This window comes from Cetorhinus maximus, chromosome 1 (assembly GCF_964194155.1).
Source record: "Cetorhinus maximus chromosome 1, sCetMax3.hap1.1, whole genome shotgun sequence".
Classification (NCBI taxonomy): Eukaryota; Metazoa; Chordata; class Chondrichthyes; order Lamniformes; family Cetorhinidae; genus Cetorhinus; species Cetorhinus maximus.
The window spans coordinates 224,834,753-224,855,354 of NC_135879.1; the positions used below are offsets into that span (position 1 = coordinate 224,834,753).

A 20,602-nucleotide genomic window follows, 5' to 3' on the forward strand; every position below is an offset into this window, starting at 1 on the left:
TCTAGGGCAAATTCCTAGTGTTGCCCATATCCTGAGAATTAAAAAGCACTCAAACAAAGATGCATATTCTCCTTTGGTTTATGCAAATTACCACTGAGACCTTACAAAGTAGAACAGTTCCAGAACTTCTATTCAAAAAGCTTTGCAGTTGACTGGTAATTAAATAAAAAACAACTCTAGCATCTCTGCATGCTCCCAGAAAACACTTAATGGAAGTAATTCCACTGAATTATTCTATGGATCAAAATAGAGACTTGAAATCCTGGCTCAAGCCATGATACATATTTTCCTTCAGCTGAAAAACTATTCATAGACTGCAAAACTGTAGCAGTTCTAGGTAGCTGACATTTAATGTTGTGATGCTGGCCAATGAGCTCAGCTGAACTTGGGGCAGCCACCTTCAGTTGGATGACTCCCTGCCCAATAGGTGCTGACAAACTACTTTTAAGGAGATAATATATTATTTTATATGGGTAAGTTTCCCAAATATTAGCTGGTTTCCAAATACCCTAATAGAATATGTGAGCAGGGAAGTATTGAGCACCTTCAGTTTGAAGTTTGATACTTTGTTCAAAAATTAATTTAGTGCTAATGGATACGAATCCAAGTGTTTTATGTTTGATATAAATTGGTCGATTTTAAAAGCATGAATAGAAAACAGGTAAAGGTGTGGAAAAGCAGCCTTGATTCATTAAGTCCTAACCCTACACAATATGCCTGTGAGTGGTCAAAAACATACACAATAACTGCCAAATAAAACTGACTTAGTTTTTCAGTTTGTACGAATCAGCTCACTCAAAATAAAAACAAAATAAAGAAACAAATGAACATCTTTCTTGTAATGAGCACATTTATTCCGATTATAGCTTTAGCTTAGCCATTGTCCCAAAATACCAAAGTTTTAAGAGTCAGGGATTCAGTCAATATCTATTTACACTAGTGCGGTCAGTGATAGCAGAATTACTGAAGGTAGGAAGCTGACATTAAATCCATTCAACATATAGTAAATTACCATAGCCTATCTACTGAATGCACTATAGAGAACTTGGTAAACAGCTGTGTCATGTTTTTCCAAATATGGCATGAGCAAAAACTCAAATAACTTAATGGGACTATGCACCATATGTCATACAGGTCATTGTACAAGCTGGTGTATGCTACGTTATCCAAATACTGACCCAACTTTGCTTCACCTCAATTTACCTGTCAATGAGTGCTCCTAAACTACTAAAAGATAAACTTAAAAATAAACTTAAAAAAATCCACTAAATTTTCTCATCATAAAAAAATAAATACAGGTTAAGAAACTGCAGTTATTTGTACATTAAGAAAAAATATAATTGTTAGGAGCGAATGATAAATCAAAGACATTTACATTTATCAGCTAGTTTTTTTTAAATGATCAATTTTAAAACTTGAAGATATTTCTTAAGCCACGTAATCTGAATAAATTTTTGGTCCAAATTAGACACATAAACAATACATATGAGTCACTTAATTTAATTAATTGGTAATTTTCCCCTGTGCAAGCCACTAATATTAAGCTCTACCTTTGCACAAAGGCTGTGTTGACGGGGTAAAAGTTGGAAAGTGAGGCAGTTGTGTCTAAAGGAAAATGATGGTAAATCCTAGGCAAGCCTTTCACATTTTAGAAACGTCCAGATTATTCAATTACTTCTTTTTTTTAAACTTATTGAGACAGAAGCTCAAACAAAAAAATTTTAAGAACATAGATAACAAATAATTCAATACCCTTCAAAATGCAGCTCATATGTACAGTACACAATAGCTATGGTTAAAGAGTATTCTTTTATATTGTCCTATCAAGACTGTATTTCCAAACTTAATACTCAAAGCCCACACATCTTTTAACTTGTATAGAACTTTATAACAAGTTCCATCTATTTTTAATACAGGAAAAAAGGAAAGGTTTAGAGATTTGTGTTAATTTTAAAAGACCAAAGTCTTGTAAAGAACCAGAACATTGCAGATTTTGGGAAATGTGAAAAATAATGCAGATAGTATATCCAGTACTTTTTAGTTCAGCCTGTGTAGGCTTGCAAAAACAAAAAGCTTTTTTTAAAAGCAGTATTTTCTTATTGTACCCCCTTTACAGGTCTGCATTTCTACAATATAGTAGCATAGATAAGCGTTTCTGGCACTTTTGCCTTTCTACACATCTCAATAGTGGAAAGTACTGCTTCTACCTCAAATATGACAAATAAAATGGCACGACATTGAAAATATAAAGTGTACAATTACAAACTTGTTAATTGCCTGAGAAAGAGAATGGTCCAAGTGAAAAGGTATCATGTCTAAATGGCACTAATCAATTAATGACTTGAAGGTTTTTCAAATTGATTATTTATCAAAGTTGAAATAAAACAAAGAATTGGCAATGATGAATTCGATTCAAGGGCATCAACCGATAAAGCCACAGATTTTGTGGTCGTATGGCTTTACTCTTTTATTCTGCTCTACCCCTTCGAAGTCAATGAATACCCTTCCAAGCAGTTACTAAATAAATTTGATCAACATCAATCTGAACATCAGCCTACAATAAAACTGCTGAAATGAGGCTAATATGCTAAACATCTGCTACATATAAAATCTCTAGCTAATATGAAGTCTATGGTACCAATCTCTAAAACCAATAAGATATGTACACAGGTTTGGGTATATTAACAAATAGATTACAAAATATTACGAAGGCATTTTTCACTTGAAGTTAGCATAATCCGAAAATGCATCAATGTACTCTTGCACGACTTTGTAGCAGAATTCATACTGTTCCTGCAGAAGAAAATAAAATTTATAAGTTCTGGTTATAGTTTAAAGACATTTCAACTGCACCAAAATATTAGGCATCTCAGTTATAAAAAAAACCCATTAATCTCAAGGAAAACATGAAAATGGAGCAGATCTGTGCTATGCTAACCCTGAGTGCTTTATTAGTTACGTTACAGAATTCATTATATTCCTGGATGAAAATCCTGGAACTCTCTAACAGCACTGTGGATGTACCTAGAAGGCAGCTCACCACTACCTTAGTGATGGGCAATAAATGCTGGCCTAGCCAGTGACACCCACATCCTATGAATGAATAAAAATATTAAGTTCTCAGCTCTATTGATGTAGGGAGGTAGGAAAGTGAAGATTTGTGCTTCTCCATTAATGGAGGTGGACAGGGGAAAACATGTTCCTTCAAAAAAAAAATCAGCCTAAATTTCTCTTTGTGCACACTTACTCATGCCTAGTTTGGAATAACGGAGGCTCAAAGGCCTTGCAATTACAATAAATGCATAGTTCAGAAAGACTTTTTGAAGGAGATGAGGGAACTTAGGCAACATGATGATTTCCAAAGAAACAGAGTCTTATTCTCAATAAGTAATAGAATTCTCTTATTCCTTAACTTAATGTGTTTGATAAAGTGTCTCTCACACAAGCCTTGCTACAAAAAGATTGGGCGTATTCTAAATGAGGAAGAGAAGGATTATGAATAAAAAACTGGTTGAAGAACAATGAACATAGTGTTAGGATTCCTTCAATTGGTAAAGGTTTGCAATTGACGTACTGTCAGTTGTGGATCTATTTTTGTTCTCTTGATATATAGATGATTTGGTTTGGGCACAGGCAGCAGGTTATCAAAATTAACTAAAGGCAGAAAAATAGAGGCAACTGGCAAAGAGGATAGTAAAAGGCTTAAACGGCATGAGCAGGGTTAGTGCACTGGACAGGCATTTGGGAGGCACAAATTAAAGTGGAAAAGTGCGACTTAACGTTTTTTGGAAGAAATGGGTGAATCGCTCAATGAAAAGACACTGAAGGATCCCAGTTGAAGAATGACTCAAGGGTTTAAATGCATAATTCCTTGAAAATGTGAATGCAAGTAGATAAAACAATGTAAAAAAAAAACCTAATATGGGCTTTATAATTAGAGGAATATAATATAAGTGCATAGTGAAACTGATAAATTTGTACAGGGCCACAGCTTGCAGCTTTAGGCACATTACATACAAAGTACTGATAGAACGTAGTCTCGTCAGAGGTCTGTTCTTCAGATGGGATACGAAACCAAGGTGTAATCTGCTAGGTCTAGAGTTTCAGCTAAATATTAAAAATCCTGTAGTATTACTTGAAGAGCAGGGAATTTGCTAGATGGTCCAACAAATATTTGCCTCAACTGCCATGATTAACAAAAATAGATTGACTAGTCAATCATTTCAGTGCTATTTGTTGGATACTGCTGTGAACAAAATAGCTGTCCCATTCACTTAAATAACATTAGTCACTGCACTTCAATTGTACATGAATCGTTTTAAGATGAGTCTGGGAGACTTAAGACACTATAGGCAAGATTTTGCCAAAATGGTGAAGATTCCATCATTAGGGTGTTTTCTGGTTTGCCAGTCTACTTGGATGGAAGTCAGGACCTCCTCTGAGATATTTTCAGAATCAGGCAATTAAAAGCCAGCAGATTGGGGAAGCAGCCAGTTGAGGATGGCAGGCAGGTCTTCCATGCTGCCAGCCCAATCATGAGGCACATGCATTTTTTTAATGGCTCAGACAGGCAGGCCCCAGAGAATTCCCCTCCTTGGGCCAAAGAGTCTCCAGCTCCGATGCCTCCCTGGGAAGCCATCTCCATGCAGCTGGTTGCCTCGTTATGCAGTGCAAAACTCCTCTGCAGCTGACAAAATGCCAGTTGTTGGGGAAATTGCCCTTATTTGGGCATTTAAGTATTCACATTGGTTATCCTCCTTCGTCCAATGGGCAGCTGAGGCACAGCCGTTCCTGCCTCTGGGGAATTTCCTTGGCGTCAGAACTGTGTCGGGGAGCTGACCCCTTGCCTTTGTTCCTGCCACCCGAGGGTTGATAAAATCCCATCCTATAAGTGAAAAATCTTTCTTTCCTTTCTTAAGCGAGATCTTAAGTTAACTCTTGAATCCGACAATCCAATTGCTCTAAGTATTGCTACAGTACAATAACTGAAAGGTAGTAGCAACAAAAATATTCAAAAGTATAATTGGCTTGTGTGTGTTTCAATTTAATTTGACTTGCAGATACAACTTGTCCATTGTAATCAAGGTTGGCTTTAAATTTGCAATAACATTTGCCATATTGTGCAGCACAGATATGTGGAACTGCATGTTGTTGCTTACTACTCATAGGGAAAGTGGCCATGTTAAATCAACACCAAAAGTGGTCATAAGGTATTAATGAAAGCTAGTTATAAGATAAGAGTTCTTTTAACTTGGCCCTAATGAAAGGTGATTATGCCAGCACAAAAATCTAAACCTATAATTTCTGCTATTTAATACAGACTTGGTTACTAAAATGTTTTAGACGTATTTTTAAGAGTCTCAGACTGAATTAACCAGTACTAAAAATACCCATGTTTAGTTCACAGTACTTACCAGTGTCTGGACCATATGTGGCCTCTGTAGCCGTAGACTCTTTACGGTCTGAAACACATCCAGGATGCCCTCAGCTTTTACTCTTTCCAGGACAGTACTCAGAGCGCAGAATGTACCTGTCCTTCCAGCACCAGCACTGTAAGCACATGTCAGTATATATTCTAAATGCAGATGTAGAAATTCACAACAGAAAAATAAGGGCACAATATATGACTTTAAAATGGGGACTGAATTACTCTGCAAACCCTGGTTCAATTGGCCCTGCACTCTAACCCTACTGCAAGTGCAGAGCACACTCCTGAAACACTGTGCACCTCCAAGAGAGAGCAACTATGTGTCGAACACTTGTGGCATTTCACACATAAATCAGAAATTGTGTTCCCTCTTATTTGTGATTTCTGTTTGTCTTATTGCTGTGTCTATGTCTCTTCTCTAGTTCTCTCCTCTTGACTTCTGCTTGCTTCTTTCTCTACCCTCTTCCATTTCTCTATCTGTTTCACTTCTTTCAGGTGACATGCGAGGGGCTTTTCTTTAAAATTTTATTCACAAGACGTGGGCGTCACTGGTTAGGCCAGCATTTGTTGCCCATCCCTAACTGCGCTCAAGAAGGTGGTGGTGAGCCACCTTCTTGAACCATTGCAGTCCATGTGATGTAGGTACAGTGCTGTTAGGGAGGGAAATGGAAATAACTGTTAGGAAAGGGATATGGCAATGGCAATGGCTGTAGGCTGCATGTGAGGCAGTGGCTGCAAGACAAATATGCCCGTAAGCACCTCTTTTCTCATTCCTTCCTCCGTTCATTTGTGCTTCCCTACCACCTCCTTACTTCCATCATCTCCCAAACACCTTTTGTCTTTGATTTACTCATGTAGCCCCCTGGTCCACTGTCACTTTAATCCTCCATCCACTAATTCCACTTACTCCCTTTCTGAGGAAAAGCACCCCCAACCCATCGTCATTCAGCTTTTCTCCTCCCCCAAAATTTTGATGTTTCCTATAAAGACGCTTTGTTTCCTTACAAAATTCAACTTCAAAGATACTAAATTAGCATGTGGAAAGAAACTATTTGTCCATCAATTATAGAAAAACAAAACAAATTCAAATATTACTAAATCTTGCACTTTAGTATTCAGGAACACCTACAATTTTTAACATAATTGCAAAAGCTCTCGTTATTTGATGGAAAAATGCTGCCTGCTGCACACTGTTAGGTGGTTTGTGTTTTACCTGCAATGCACTGTGATTGGGTGGTTTCCTGACTGCTGCTGCTGTTTCTGAACTGCTGCAATCAGGTTGATCATTCCTTTCCCATCAGCAGGAATTCCCACCTCAGGCCAGCCATGGAAATGGAACTGTCTGATCTGTCGAATTTTGTTTTCCTTGAGGAAAAACCATAGATTACATACATTGGATCTGTTATTTCTGCACTGGATAGAACCCACAACAAAAATAATGTTGATCATTAAGCTTCTTATGCTGAAACGTTAACACATGGACACCCAGAAATATAATAAAAACAATGTTAGAAACAAATCATCTAAAGGCCAGATTTTGCTTGAGCAGGGTATCTTGTGTCACTTGTGCATATAACGGTTTTTAATTTTTTTGTTCACAAAGTTGCTTCAAGTACAAGCTCATAACAGTGTGGTGAGGGCAACAGGGACATTAGGAAACTTAGTGAACAATGGGACAAACAGTGCAACTCCTTAACCAATGAGGTTTAGGGATTAAGAAAGAAATAGAGGAAGAACTGAGAAGGAGGGTGAATTACAGTAGGTGAAGGTAATGCAAATATCAGGTACAAAAAGAGAACTAAAGAGAGACAGAGAAAGGTGAAGATTAGGTAAATGAGCAAGCATGAGGGAGAACAATGTCAGAGGTCCACGGTGGTCAGGAGTCAGCAGGCACCAGAGTGAGCCTGAAAGAGAACAGAGAACAAGAGAACTGTGGAGACCCACAGTTAAAATTGGCAGCGGAAAATCAGCAGGGGTCAGAGTGAGCCTGAGAGAAAACGGTCAGAGAACCCACAGTTAAAAGCAGTGGCAGAAAGTCAGCAGGAGTCAGAGCAAGCACGCTTGAAAAGAGAGAGAAAAAAGTATCAAAGCTTGATGTCAGAGGAAAGTGGCTAAATGATTGGCTAGTGAGTATTTCTCTTTTTTTCTCTAAACTAGGACACTCATTTAACTAGGAGCTGGGAATTAAAAATTTCAATCAGGACAAGTACAACAGTTAGTGAATTAGTTGTTTGGTAGTACAAAACTTAAGTATTGCTGAAAAGAGAGACATTTTTTGTTGAAGGAAACAACATATGAGCAACAACACCTGCATGAGAAGAGAGTGCTGATTGGTTGGCAAGTGGACTCTGACTGGTAGAGATGTTGCCATGGAGAATGCAACATTTGCTAACTGATCCTCAGTGTGCTAAAAGGTATGCTGATACCAATTTCTGATTGACAGTTGGGTTCGTGGCGTGGCGCATTTACACAGGGCCCTGTTTTTTGCAGACAGAAGAACATGTACACATTGCACCTGTTTCGGCTAAACAAAACAGGTGACAGCCATTCGCTGGTTTATTCCCCAGGGCAATATCTTGACCAGAGTCAAGCTGCTTGGTTTAAATTTCAAACAATGTTTGGCAGTTGACTGTCAGTCACCATCAACTGGTGCATTCTCCATGGCAATGCCTCTACCAAGCAAAGTCCACTTGACAACCAATTGGCACTCTCTTCTCACACAGTATAAATATGTTGTTTCCTTGACATTGGTTTTTTTTGTGAATTGTCCTGATGAGTGCAAGATGAAAAGCTTCGACAAATGCATCTTTTTTTCAGCAATATTTAAGTAAGTGAACAGCACAGAGCAGATCTAGAGGCACTAGTTAAATAAGTAGATTAAACAAGCTGCTAACTAGATTCCTAAAGAGGGGATAGAGATTATTTAGATCACAAATTGGCAGCTGAAATCTGTTGCTTGCAATTCCTGAGCCATGTGGGAACTTCAGGACACTTCATGTGTCTTGTGGACCACGCATGCAGGAAGTATTTCCAGCTGTTTGAGCTCAAGCTCAGGATTTCCAAGAAAGAGGGGCAGCTAGAGTCACTGTGGAGCATCAGGGAGGATGAGTGTTTCCTGGATCGTACATTCCAGGAGAGAGTCACCCCACAGGCAGGTTGAGTTCAGGGCAGTTAATTGGCAGCCATCCATGGAAGAGGAGGAAGAGGCAGGCAGTAGCGGTGTCTTCGCGGTGTGTGCCACTCTGAAACCAATACTCAACATTTGAAACAGCTGGGAATGACGACACTTTGAAGTAGTGCAGTTCAGCCCAAGGCAATACTGGGAAAAGGAATGCACAAAGGGAAACATCAAAGAGTAGAATGAGTTTTAAAAGTTTCCACAGTTGAGGGGGCAGGCATTTTGTAACCATCATTGAGAGCCCTGTATGGTAAATTGCCCCTCTGGTGCCAGGATAAAGGATATCACAGAGAGGGTGCAGAATATTCTGCAAGGGAAAGAGAATAAGCTAGAAGTTGTGTATACGTTGGTACCATTGACAGGACAGGTATCGAGACCCTAAGGTCAAATGTTCAGGAACTATGAACTAAATGTAGGACCTCAGGGGTTGTAATTGCCATGTTACTTCCAATGTCATGTGCTATTGAGATTAAACAGATAGGGCGAATCAATGCCTGGCTTAAGATGTGGTGCAGGAAGGAGGATTTAGATGCTTGGGGCATTGGGATGAATTCTGACACAGGAGGTGCCTATTCAAAAAGGATGGGTTACACCTCAACAGGACTGGGACCAATATGCTCACAGGAAGGTTCACTAGTGTGGTTGGGGAGGGTTTAAACTAAATTGGCAGAGGGATGGGATCCAACATATAGAACTAGAAATGAGGAATGTGGTGCATAAAGAAGTGAGAGTTTTGAATAGTACTATAGAAGGAAGTAGTACCATATTAGATAAGAGCAGATTAAAAAGGATTATGAAGAATACAAAGACAGGTTTACAATGCATTTATATAAACACATGAAGTTTGGTGAATAGGGCTGGTGAATTGTGAGCACAAATAGCCACGTGGGAAATATGATGTAGTAGACACAAGGCTTAAAAATAGTAAGGAATGGGCACTTAATATTCAAGGATACAAGGTGTACGGAAAAGACAAGGAAGGAAAAAAGTTGGGGTGGCAGTACTGATTAGGGAAGACATTGTAGTGTTGGAAAGAGGGTGTCCTGGAGGCATCAAAGACAAAATCCATTTGGTTAGAGTTGAGAATCAAAAAATGGGGATTATCACACTAACTGGGGATATTCTACAGGCCTCAAAATAGTGAGAGAAAGAGGAGCAAATCTGCAGGGAAATCAGAGGGTGTGCAAGAACTTGAGAGTGGTGATATTGAGGGGCTTTATTTACCCAAATACCGTTGGGATGTTACAGTAATGGGTAAGGAGGGGGAAGAGTTTCTGACGTATGTTTAGGAGAATTTCATTAACCAGAATGTTCTCGGTCAAGCTAGGAAGGAGACATTGCTGGATCTGGTGCTGGGGAATAAGGTGAGCAAGTGGATCAAGTCCCTGTGGGGGAAACACTTGGGTAAAAGTGATCATTGTATCAGAAGGTTTAGATTAGCAATGGAGAGAAGCAGGAATAATCAAAAGTAGAACCTCTAAATTGAAAGAGGGCTAACTTCAATGTGATAAGAAAGAATCTAGCCAGGGTGAAATGGAACCAAAGACAAATAGGAAAAACTGTAACAAAACAATGGATGATTTTTAAGGGGGAGATGTTTTAGGCACAATTAGGGATAAGCAATAAATGCTGGCCTAGCCAGCAACACACCCCATGAATTAATAAAAAATAGCTAGGTACATTCCAACATGGGTAAAAGTTAAGGGAACCAAAGTCAGGGCTCCTTGAATGAGGGAGATTGAGAATAAGAAGAAAAAAATAAGGAGGTTATATGATGCATGTCAGGTGAATTCTTAAAGCGAGAACCAGGTCAGTTACATGAATTGAGGGGATATGAAGAGGAAAATACAACTGGCAAAGAGACAACTGGCAATAGAATGGCAGTTAACATAAAGGGGAACCCCAAAATCTCTATTGGCATTCAAATTGTAAACAGGTAGTATGAGATGGGATGGGGCCTAGTAGAGGCAAAGAAGGTGATATGTGCTTAGAGGTGCAGGGCAAGCCAAGAATACTTAATATCTGAAGAAGAATCATATGGACTCAAAACTCTTTCTCTCTCCACAGATGCTGCCAGACCTGCTGAGTTTTTCTAGCAGTTTCTGTTTTTACTTAATATCAGTGTTTACTAAGGAAGAGGATGCCGACAAAATATCTGTAGAGGTAATGGATGGGGTGAAAATTGATAGGAAGGATGCACTGGAATGGCTGGCTAAGCTTAAAGTGGCTAAGTTGACTGGTCTGGGTGGCTTGCATCCCAGGTTGCTAAGGGAAGTGAGTGTGGAGGTAGCTGAAGGGCTTACCATAATATTCCAATCTTGCCTAGATATGGGGAAGGTGCCGGAGGATCGGAAAGTGGAAATCTGACACCCTTATTTTCAAGGGTGTAAACACATTCTTAGTAACTATAGACTAGTCAGTAGTGGTAGGTAAGGTTTTAGAAAAAATAATCAGGGAAAAGATCATCAGGCACTTGGATAGGTTTCCCTTAACTAAGGAGAGCCAGCACGGATTTGTAAAAGGCAAATTGTGCTTGAATAATCTATTTAATTTTTTGATGAAAAAACAGCAATAGATATTGACTATGTGGAGTTTAAGAAAGCCTTTGACAAAGTACTGCTTAAAAGGCCAATTAACAAAACTGAGCCTCATGGATCAGTGTCAGCTTGAATAAAATACTGGCTGAAGGGCAAAAAACAGTGAGTCATGTAAATAGTTGTTTTTCAGACTGGATAATGTTAGACAGCGGTGTCCCCCAAGGGTCACGGCCAGACCACTGCTTTTTTTTGTAGATAAATAACTTTGATATTGGGACACAAACTAATGTTTCAAAATTTGCTGATTTCAAACTTGGGAGATATGGCTGACAGTGAGGATACCACCAAATCAACTGCAACAGGACATAGATAGGGTCACAGAATGGACAGATAATTGGCAGATGGAATTTAATACAGAGAGGCGGCAGAAAGAATAGGCTGAGGCAAAATAGACTTAATTGTACACTTTTTAGAATTGTGTCGAGATATTCGGACCTGGAGTTGTGTGCATAGAAGGTGGCGGGACATATTGAGACAGCAGTTAGCAAAGCATATGCGATCATGGGCTTCACAAATCAAGGTATTGAGTACAAAAGCAGGGAAGTTATACTGAAATTGTATGAAACTGTTAGGCCCCAACTAGAGTACTGTGTCCAGTTCTGGTCACCACGTTTTAGGAAGGATGTAAGGGTCCTTGAGAGGGTGCAGAGCTGATTTACCGGAACGGTTACAGGGGTTGGGATTTTAGCTACAGATTGGAGAAGCTGGGGTTGTTCTCCTTGGAATATAGGAGATTGTGGGGAGCCAGGTTTAGATAGGGTGGACAAGAAAAGCAGTTCGCATTAGATGATGGTGCAAGGACAAGGGGACACAGATTTAAGGTTTTGGGCAAGAAATGCAGGGGGGGGTGTGAGAAAGAACTCTCTTTTTTATGCAAAGCGGTAAAGACCTGGAACACTTTGCCTGCAAAGGTGGTCAAAGCTGAGACTGTGAATGATTTGAAAAGGAAAACTAGATGGGCACTTGAGTGAAATAAACTTACAAAACAAATTTGGATAGAGTAGGAATGGGACCGACTGGATTACCCTACAGAGAGCCAGCATGGGCTGAATGGCCTCCTTCTATGCTGTAATGACTTTAATACAGAGAAATGTTTCTACTAGCGGGGAAGGCCAAAACTAGAGGTCAGATATAAGATAGCAGAACTCTGAAACTCTATTCTGCAAACAGCAAAAGTGATGCTAGAAGAACTGTAAATTTTAAATTGGCGATTGAAACATTTTTGATATTAAAAGGTGTTAAGCGATATAGGGCAAAGGCAGTAAATGGCACTAGATTGCTGATCTGCCATGATCTCACTGAGGTGGAAAGGGGCAAATGGCCAACTCCTGTTCCTATGGAGCCGATGGAGTTCAGGAACAGTCCAGTCATGATCCAACTGAATGGTGGAATAAACTTGAGAGCCTACTCAAGTTCGTATGAACAAATAGCAGAGCCTAGCTTCCACTTGCTCCAATGTACCAAAAGTTATAGCCATTCTTCACAGGTGGGAGTGATGTGACTCAACAACTCGGGGATAAAAACAGAGTCAGACAGACACCGACATAGAGGGCGCGAGGGAGACACCGACAGAGAGGGCGCGAGGGAGAGACCGACAGAGAGGGCGCGAGGGAGAGACCGACAGAGAGGGCGCGAGGGAGACACCGACAGAGAGGGCGCGAGGGAGACACCGACAGAGAGGGCGCGAGGGAGACACCGACAGAGAGGGCGCGAGGGAGACACCGACAGAGAGGGCGCGAGGGAGACACCGACAGAGAGGGCGCGAGGGAGACACCGACAGAGAGGGCGCGAGGGAGACACCGACAGAGAGGGCGCGAGGGAGACACCGACAGAGAGGGCGCGAGGGAGACACCGACAGAGAGGGCGCGAGGGAGACACCGACAGAGAGGGCGCGAGGGAGACACCGACAGAGAGGGCGCGAGGGAGAGACCGACAGAGAGGGCGCGAGGGAGAGACCGACAGAGAGGGCGCGAGGGAGAGACCGACAGAGAGGGCGCGAGGGAGAGACCGACAGAGAGGGCGCGAGGGAGAGACCGACAGAGAGGGCGCGAGGGAGAGACCGACAGAGAGGGCGCGAGGGAGAGACCGACAGAGAGGGCGCGAGGGAGACATCGACAGAGAGGGCGCGAGGGAGACACCGACAGAGAGGGCGTGAGGGAGAGAGAGAGTGCGAGAGACACCGACAGAGAGAGCACAGGAGACACTGACAGAGAGAGAGTGCGAGAGAGAGAGACCGACCGACCGAGAGGGACAGAGAGCACAAGAGCCCGACAGAGAGAGCGAGCGACACCGACAGAGAGCGAGAGACACCGACAGAGAGCGAGAGAGAGAGACAGACACCGACAGAGAGAGAGCGAGAGAGACCGACAGAGAGCAAGCGAGACACCGATAGAGAGCGAGTGAGAGGGAGAGACAGATACCGACAGAGAGCGGGAGAGACAGACACCGACAGAGAGCGCGAGAGACAGACACCGACAGAGAGCGCGAGAGACAGACACCGACAGAGAGCGCGAGAGACAGACACCGACAGAGAGCGCGAGAGACACCGACAGAGAGCGCGAGAGACACCGACAGAGAGCGCGAGAGACACCGACAGAGAGCGCGAGAGACACCGATAGAGAGCGAGTGAGAGGGAGAGACAGATACTGACAGAGAGCGGGAGAGACAGACACCGACAGAGAGCGGGAGAGACAGACACCGACAGAGAGCGCGAGAGACAGACACCGACAGAGAGCGCGAGAGACAGACACCGACAGAGAGCGCGAGAGACAGACACCGACAGAGAGCGCGAGAGACAGACACCGACAGAGAGCGCGAGAGACACCGACAGAGAGCGCGAGAGACACCGACAGAGAGCGCGAGAGACACCGACAGAGAGCGCGAGAGACACCGACAGAGAGCGCGAGAGACACCGACAGAGCGCGAGAGCCACCCTGACAGAGCGCGAGAGCCACCCTGACAGAGCGCGAGAGCCACCCTGACAGAGAGCGAGAGAGAGAGAGAAAGAGAGAGAGAGCGAGAGCGAAAGCCACCGACAGAGAGCGAGAGACACCAACAGAGAGAGAGAGCGAGAGACACCGACAGAGAGAGAGAGAGATAAGTAGGGAGAGAGAGACAGAGAGATGGCATCACCAAACAGGTAAAACTACTGTTCAATGTACAGCAGCCAGTATAGGTACAATATCAAGCTACTGGACAAAATAATATTGTTTCATTTTCATAATTGGCACAACCACTTTCCGGAGGGATGGAGGGGATAAGAAGAGGGAAGGTTAAGACATATCTGTTTTCCCGGTCCTATCGGCTTCCAACCCCATAATTGTACAGCCCCCCACTTGGATAGGTGCTTAATTATTTCTGTTCCAATGCTTGCTGGTAGAAACTGCTTTATTTTAAACGCCCTAGGTTCAGTGACATAAAAGCCCACAATATTAAAGCTTACCCTTGTGTTAGTTACGAGCAGATCACGCACTGTGTAACTTTCACTCTCCTCTTCTTTTTTTATTTCAATAGTAATATCACCATAAGAGACAGATCCTTCAGATGGCCAATATTGCGCACATTTCTCCTGTAGAGATATACAGAGAAATCATTAAGATAAAACAAAAAATTCAAAAGCATGTAATCCATTTAACCAAGCCTCTTGGCTTATGCTTTAATATGTAGGACATATTAAAGTTCGTTTGCATCGAGTTGGGCCTAGCTATTACAGCCATGGCTTTATTACAACTTTCCACAATCACTGGAGTCATCTGGGTTGTGGAAAATGAGTTTCTGCTTGCTATCCTGCTTGATGTATGATAAGGCTCAACTTGTGCAGTTGAATGGTGCAGTGTAATGGCTAAGGGAAGAAACAAAGAGAGAAAAGGAAACAAATATTCAAAATACATCCCCAACTATGGTGGGATTGCTACATTGTCATTGTTTCAAATATTTTTTTCTTCAGAAAGCTCCATTTAAGAAACATTGTCTGATTGGTCAAGCATTTAAGAAATTGTCAAGATCTCTGTTTTGACCTAGGTACATTTCATTATGGGCATGTGTCAAAGTCTCTGGAAGAAATATGTGCTTGACATACCTGACCTCTTTCTTCCAACTCTGTTAACATAACAATGGAACAAGACTTCCATTCCCAAATCATTCTCCAGAAATCTTCTATAGTATGCTGAAGAGGTCCTTGGCTGGCTATGTAGGAATCTTTCTGTCGATATCCCTAGGGATAGAAATTAAGCAACTTTATTGTGGGATATGTTGGAACTTAAGTGTTTCTCTGCATCCAGAGAATTCCAATAGAATCATAGAATAGTTACAGCAGGAGAGGTGGCCATGAAGTTTGTTGTGTCTATGCCGGTTCACCCCCAAGAGCAACTCTGCTGGTCCCACTCCCTGGTCCTTTCCACGTAGCCCAGCAACTTTTTTTCTCTTCAGTCGATGATCCAATTCCCTTTTGAAAACCTTAATTACATCTGCCTCCACCAAATTCTCAAAGACAATGCATTCCTGATCCTAACCACCTGATACGTACAAAAGGTTTTCCTCAAGTCGCCATTGCTTCTTTTGCCAATTACCTTAAATCGGTGTTCTTTGATTCTTGACCTTTCCGCCAATGGGAACAGCTTCTCTCTATCTATTTTGTCTAGGCCCTTCACAAATTTGAAAACCTTGGCCAAATCTCCAAATATCCAACTCCTTTTTGAAAGCCATGATTGAATCTGTCTTCAATACCCGTTCAGGCTGTACATTTCAGATCACAATCACTCATGCACACAAAATTTAATAAGATCATGGCTGATTTTCTACCTCAACTCCAGCTTCCCAGAATATCCTCAAGTTACTTGGTTCCCTTAGTATCCAAAAATCTACTAGTCATGAATATACTCAAGAACTGTGACTGCTGCTTGAGTGCTGTAAATGGACACTGAAGACTCTCAGTGAACTTCAAGCTGTATTTTTCATTTCCACAATGTCTCAGGAGAGTGAGAGACCTGGAACCCAGGACAGGGTAGCCCCTCTTAAGTCACCAACCTGGAGATTATGGTGGAAGCTGTGAGAGAGAGGAGGGAGGTCCTCTTCTCAGAGTGTGGCAGGAGGAGGCTACCCACACAAGCCAAGCAGATCTGGATAGAAATTATAGCCACAGTCAGTGGCAGAGGTGTTTTGAACCTGGATCCAGTGCAGGAAAAGGTTCAATGACCTCATACTTCCTGGAAAGGTGAGTGCTACCTCCAATCCTCAGGGCAGGAGTCTGGGTATTCCCCCTCCAGTAGACACAACAACTGAGGAAATTCTGGGTGCATGCTGTTCCTGAACATGGCAGAGTGCATGCCCAGGCCACTGACTCACTCCCCTGAATGGCTCATGGGCACAATGTTGCTGAGGACCTGTCACAACTGAAACATGAACACTCCAATGAATTGGAGGAGCTGTCATTGGCTTTAGGGTATGGGAGTGCCTTATCACACTCCCTTTTGTGCTTTCAGGAGAAATGGGCACATCATACCTGAAAGAGGGCCAAAATAGGTGGAGGGATATTTCACCTGCAAATTATCACAGCAATGAAGGATACAGCAATGGGAATAGTTATGGTTATTGACCAGGAGAAAGTCTGCCTTGGCAAAATGGGCACTCAAAGGGGAATGTAATAATGTCTAAATTAGATTTACTGTACATGTATGTCAATGCATGAATTGTTAAGCTTGGCGAGCTGCAGGCACAGACAGCCAGGTAAAAATATGATGTTATGGTGATAACGGAGACCTGGCGCAAAAAGGGGCAGAACTGGGTATTAAATATTCCTAGATGCAAGATGTTCAGGAAAGATAGGGAAGGAGTGAAAGAAGGAAGTGAAGCAGTATTGATTAAGGAGAACATGAGAGACAAAGAGGATGTCCTAGAGGAGTCAATGACATAATCTATTTGCTTAGATCTAAGAAACAATAAGGAACAACATCACAGTGCTGGGTGCATTCAATAGGTCACCGATCCAGAGGAAGAAATTTGCAAATAAATTTCAGAGAGGTGCAGGAATTAGAGCAGTTAGAATGGAGAACTTTAATTATCCTAATATGGACTAGTTGACCACTCACCAGACAGAAGGCTGCCAAGGAGACTGGGATGGTAGAGAGGGGCAAGAGTTTCTAGAGTGTGTTCAGGAAAATTTTCTACATCAGTATGTTCCCAGTCCAATGAGCAAGGGGGCATTGCTGGATCTGGTTCTGGAGATTGAGCTGGGTTAAGTGTGTCAAGTGTCAGGAGGAGAACATTTAGGGGACAGTGACCATTGCATCATAAGTTTTAGGTTAGCTAGGGAAAAGGACTAGGAGCAATCCAGGGAAAAGATAATTCATTTGGGGAGGGCTAGCTTCAATGGGTTGAAAAGTGATCTGGTCCATGTAAGTTGGAATCTAGGATTCACAAGCAAAACTGTAACAGAACAGTGGGCTGCGTTTGAAGAGGGGATAGTTCAGGTACAGTCAAGGTACATTCCCATTAGGAGGAAAGGTAGGGCAAACAAATCCAGAGTTCTCTGGATGAGGAGACAGTTAAGAGTGCAGTGCAACATGAAGCAGAAAAAGGGTGCATACAAAAGATGTCAGGCGGATAGGCACAAGTGAGAACCCGGCTCAAAATAGAAGGTCCAGAGGGAAAGTGAAAAAAAACAATAAGAGAAGCAAAGGGAGAATATAAGAGACAAACCGCTAACATAAAAAGGAATCCAAATGTCTTCCACAGGCATATAAATAGTAAAAGGGTGGTAAGAGGAGGAGGGGGGGGCCAGTTAAGGACCTAAAAGGGGATTTATGCATGGAAGCAGACGTATGGCTGAGGTTCTAAATTGACTACTTTGCATCTGTCTTTGCCAAGGCAAAAGATCCTGCCCAGGTCATAACGAAAGAAAAGGCAGCTGAAACACTGAAAGGGCTGAAAATTGATCAAGAGGAGGTATTAGATATGCTCACTGTACTTCATGTCAGGTCACCAGGACTGGATGAGATGCATCCAAGGATACTAGGAAAGTAAGGGGAGGCACTGGCCATCATCTCCTTGGATGCATCCTTGGACACAGGGGTGATTCAAGAAGACTGGAGAATTGCAAATGTGACTTAAATGTTTAAAAAGGGTGTAAGGATAAGCCCAGCAGCTACAGGTCAATCAGTTCAAGCTTAATGGTGGGAAAGCTTTCAGAAACAATAATTCAGGACAAGATTAACAGTTGCTTGGTCAAATGTGGATAAATTAAGGAAAGACAGCATGGTTTTGTCAAGGGAAAATCATGTTTAACTAACTTGCTTGAGTTTTTTGATGTGGTTAAGAAAAAAAGTGATTAGGGTTAAGTGGTTGAAGTATACATGGGCTTCCAAAACGCATTTGATAAAATGCCACATAACAGACTTGTTAGCATAGTTAAGAGTCCATAGAATAAAAGCTACAGGGCTGATGTGAAAATGGCTGCATGAAAATAGAGAGAAAGTAAATTAAACTAAACAACATGAAAACCCATAAAGCAGCTGGAGCTCAGAGAGAGACAGACAGAGAGGGAGAGAAAGCCCATAACATGGCAGAGAGAGAGAGTGTTTACAGATAAAATCTACAAGTGATGTCACAGGAGTCCCGCAAGTTGATTGGTTGGTTGGTATGTATAGGCCTTTCCGGACTCAGCATAGAGGAGATGATTGGTTAGTGACAGGTGAGTTATATTATACCATAGTGTAGTAAATACTTTATATAAAGTTGAAAGCTTATGGCTAGTGTCCCTGCAATTTCCACTCGACTTCTTTCAAAATCCTCGGATGCATCTCATCCAGCCCCGGTGCCTTGTCAACTTTAAGTACCGACAGTTTATCCAACAGTTTCTCCTTATCCGTTTTGAACCCTTCGAGCAACAAAGTTTCCTCCTCCGTCACCGTGAACTCGGTAGCATCTGCTTACTTGGTAAAGACAAATGCAAAATTTAACACCCTAGTCATGCCTCCTGCCTCCATGTGTAAATCCTCTTTTTGGTCCCTAATCAGCCCTACTCCTCCGTTTACCACCCTCTTACTATTTGTGTGCCCAAAGACAACTTTGGGATTCCCCTTTATGTTGGCTGCCAGTCTTTTCTCATAATGCCTCTTTGCTTTTCTTATTTGCTTTCTCACCGCACCCCACTGAACATTCTGTATTCCGCTTGGTTCTTAATTGTGTTTTCTACCTGACACCTGTCATAAGCAGGTGTCAGGTAGAAATTATCTTAATTTCTATCTCCTTTTTCATCCAGGGAGCTTTGGATTTGTTTGCCCTACCTTTGCCTTATGAGGGACTGTGCCCGAACCATTTCTTCTTTGAAGGTAGCCCATTGTTCAGCTACTGTTTTTCCTGCCAACCTTTCGTTCCAGTCTATTTGGCCTAGGTCCATTCTTACCTCATTGAAGTCAGTTCTCCCCCAGTTAATTATTCTTACTCTCCATTGCACATTGTCCTTTTCTATCATCATCCTAAAACTTACGATACAATGATCACTGTCTCCTAAATATTCCCCCCACTGACAACTTGGTATACTTGACCCACCTCATTTCTAAGAACCAGGTCCAACAGTCCATCCTTTCTTGCTGGACTGGATACATACTACTGTAGAAAATTCTCCTGAACACAGTCCAGGAACTCTTGCCCCTCTCTGCCCTTTACACTGTCATTGTCCCAGTCTACACTCAGGTAATTAAAGTTCCCCATTATAACTACTCTATAATGTTTGCATCTCTGTGTAACTTCGCTGCAGATTTCCTCCTCTACATCCTCCCCACTAGTTGGCGATCTATAGACTACACCGAGCAATGTAATTGCACCCTTTTTGTTCCTTAGTTCTAGCCAAATTGATTCTGTCCTTGAACCCTCTGGGACATGCTCTTTCTCTAGCACCGTAACGCTCTCCTTAATCAATAATGCCACCCCTCCCCTTTTTCTTCATTTCCTATCTTTTCTGAACACCCTGTACCCAGGAATATTTAACAACCAGTTCTGCCTTTCCTTAAGCCAGGTCTCTGTTATTGCCACAACATCACATTTCCACATGGCAATCTGCGTCAAGCATGTGGGAAGTCATGTACGCTACCAGTGTCCTAGACGACCATGTGTACAGGAAATGCTGCTAGCTGCAGAGCCTAGAGCCCCTGGTTTCAGAACTAGAGCGGCGGCTGGAGTCACTGTAGCACATCCACAAAGCTAACAGCTACGTGGATAGCACATCCAGAGAGGTGGTCACACTGCAGTTTAGGAGCCTGGAAGCAGAAAGGGATTGGGTGACCGCCAAGCAGTCCAAGAGAACTACGCAGGTAGTGCAGGAGTCCTCTGGGGTCCCGCTCACAGATCTATTTTCCGTTTTGGAAGCTGGTGAGGGTGCTGATTCCTCAGAGGGGTGCAGTC

General features: G+C 42.3%; 1 protein-coding gene across 5 annotated transcripts in view; it reads right to left on the minus strand.

Moving 5' to 3' along the window:
- Window positions 1-832: 832 nt before the first annotated feature.
- The window catches only part of ptpra (protein tyrosine phosphatase receptor type A), a 333,338-nt gene continuing 313,568 nt past the window's right edge, over window positions 833-20,602 (minus strand). For all 5 annotated transcript variants that reach the window (XM_078554083.1, XM_078554102.1, XM_078554109.1 and 2 more), the window contains 5 exons: window positions 15,282-15,416; window positions 14,646-14,771; window positions 6,642-6,793; window positions 5,415-5,550; window positions 833-2,793 (listed from right to left, as the gene is read on the minus strand). In XM_078554083.1, coding sequence (XP_078410209.1) covers window positions 2,719-2,793; window positions 5,415-5,550; window positions 6,642-6,793; window positions 14,646-14,771; window positions 15,282-15,416 — 624 coding nt within the window. In that variant the 3' untranslated portion in view covers window positions 833-2,718. The remainder of the gene's footprint in view (window positions 2,794-5,414; window positions 5,551-6,641; window positions 6,794-14,645; window positions 14,772-15,281; window positions 15,417-20,602) is intronic.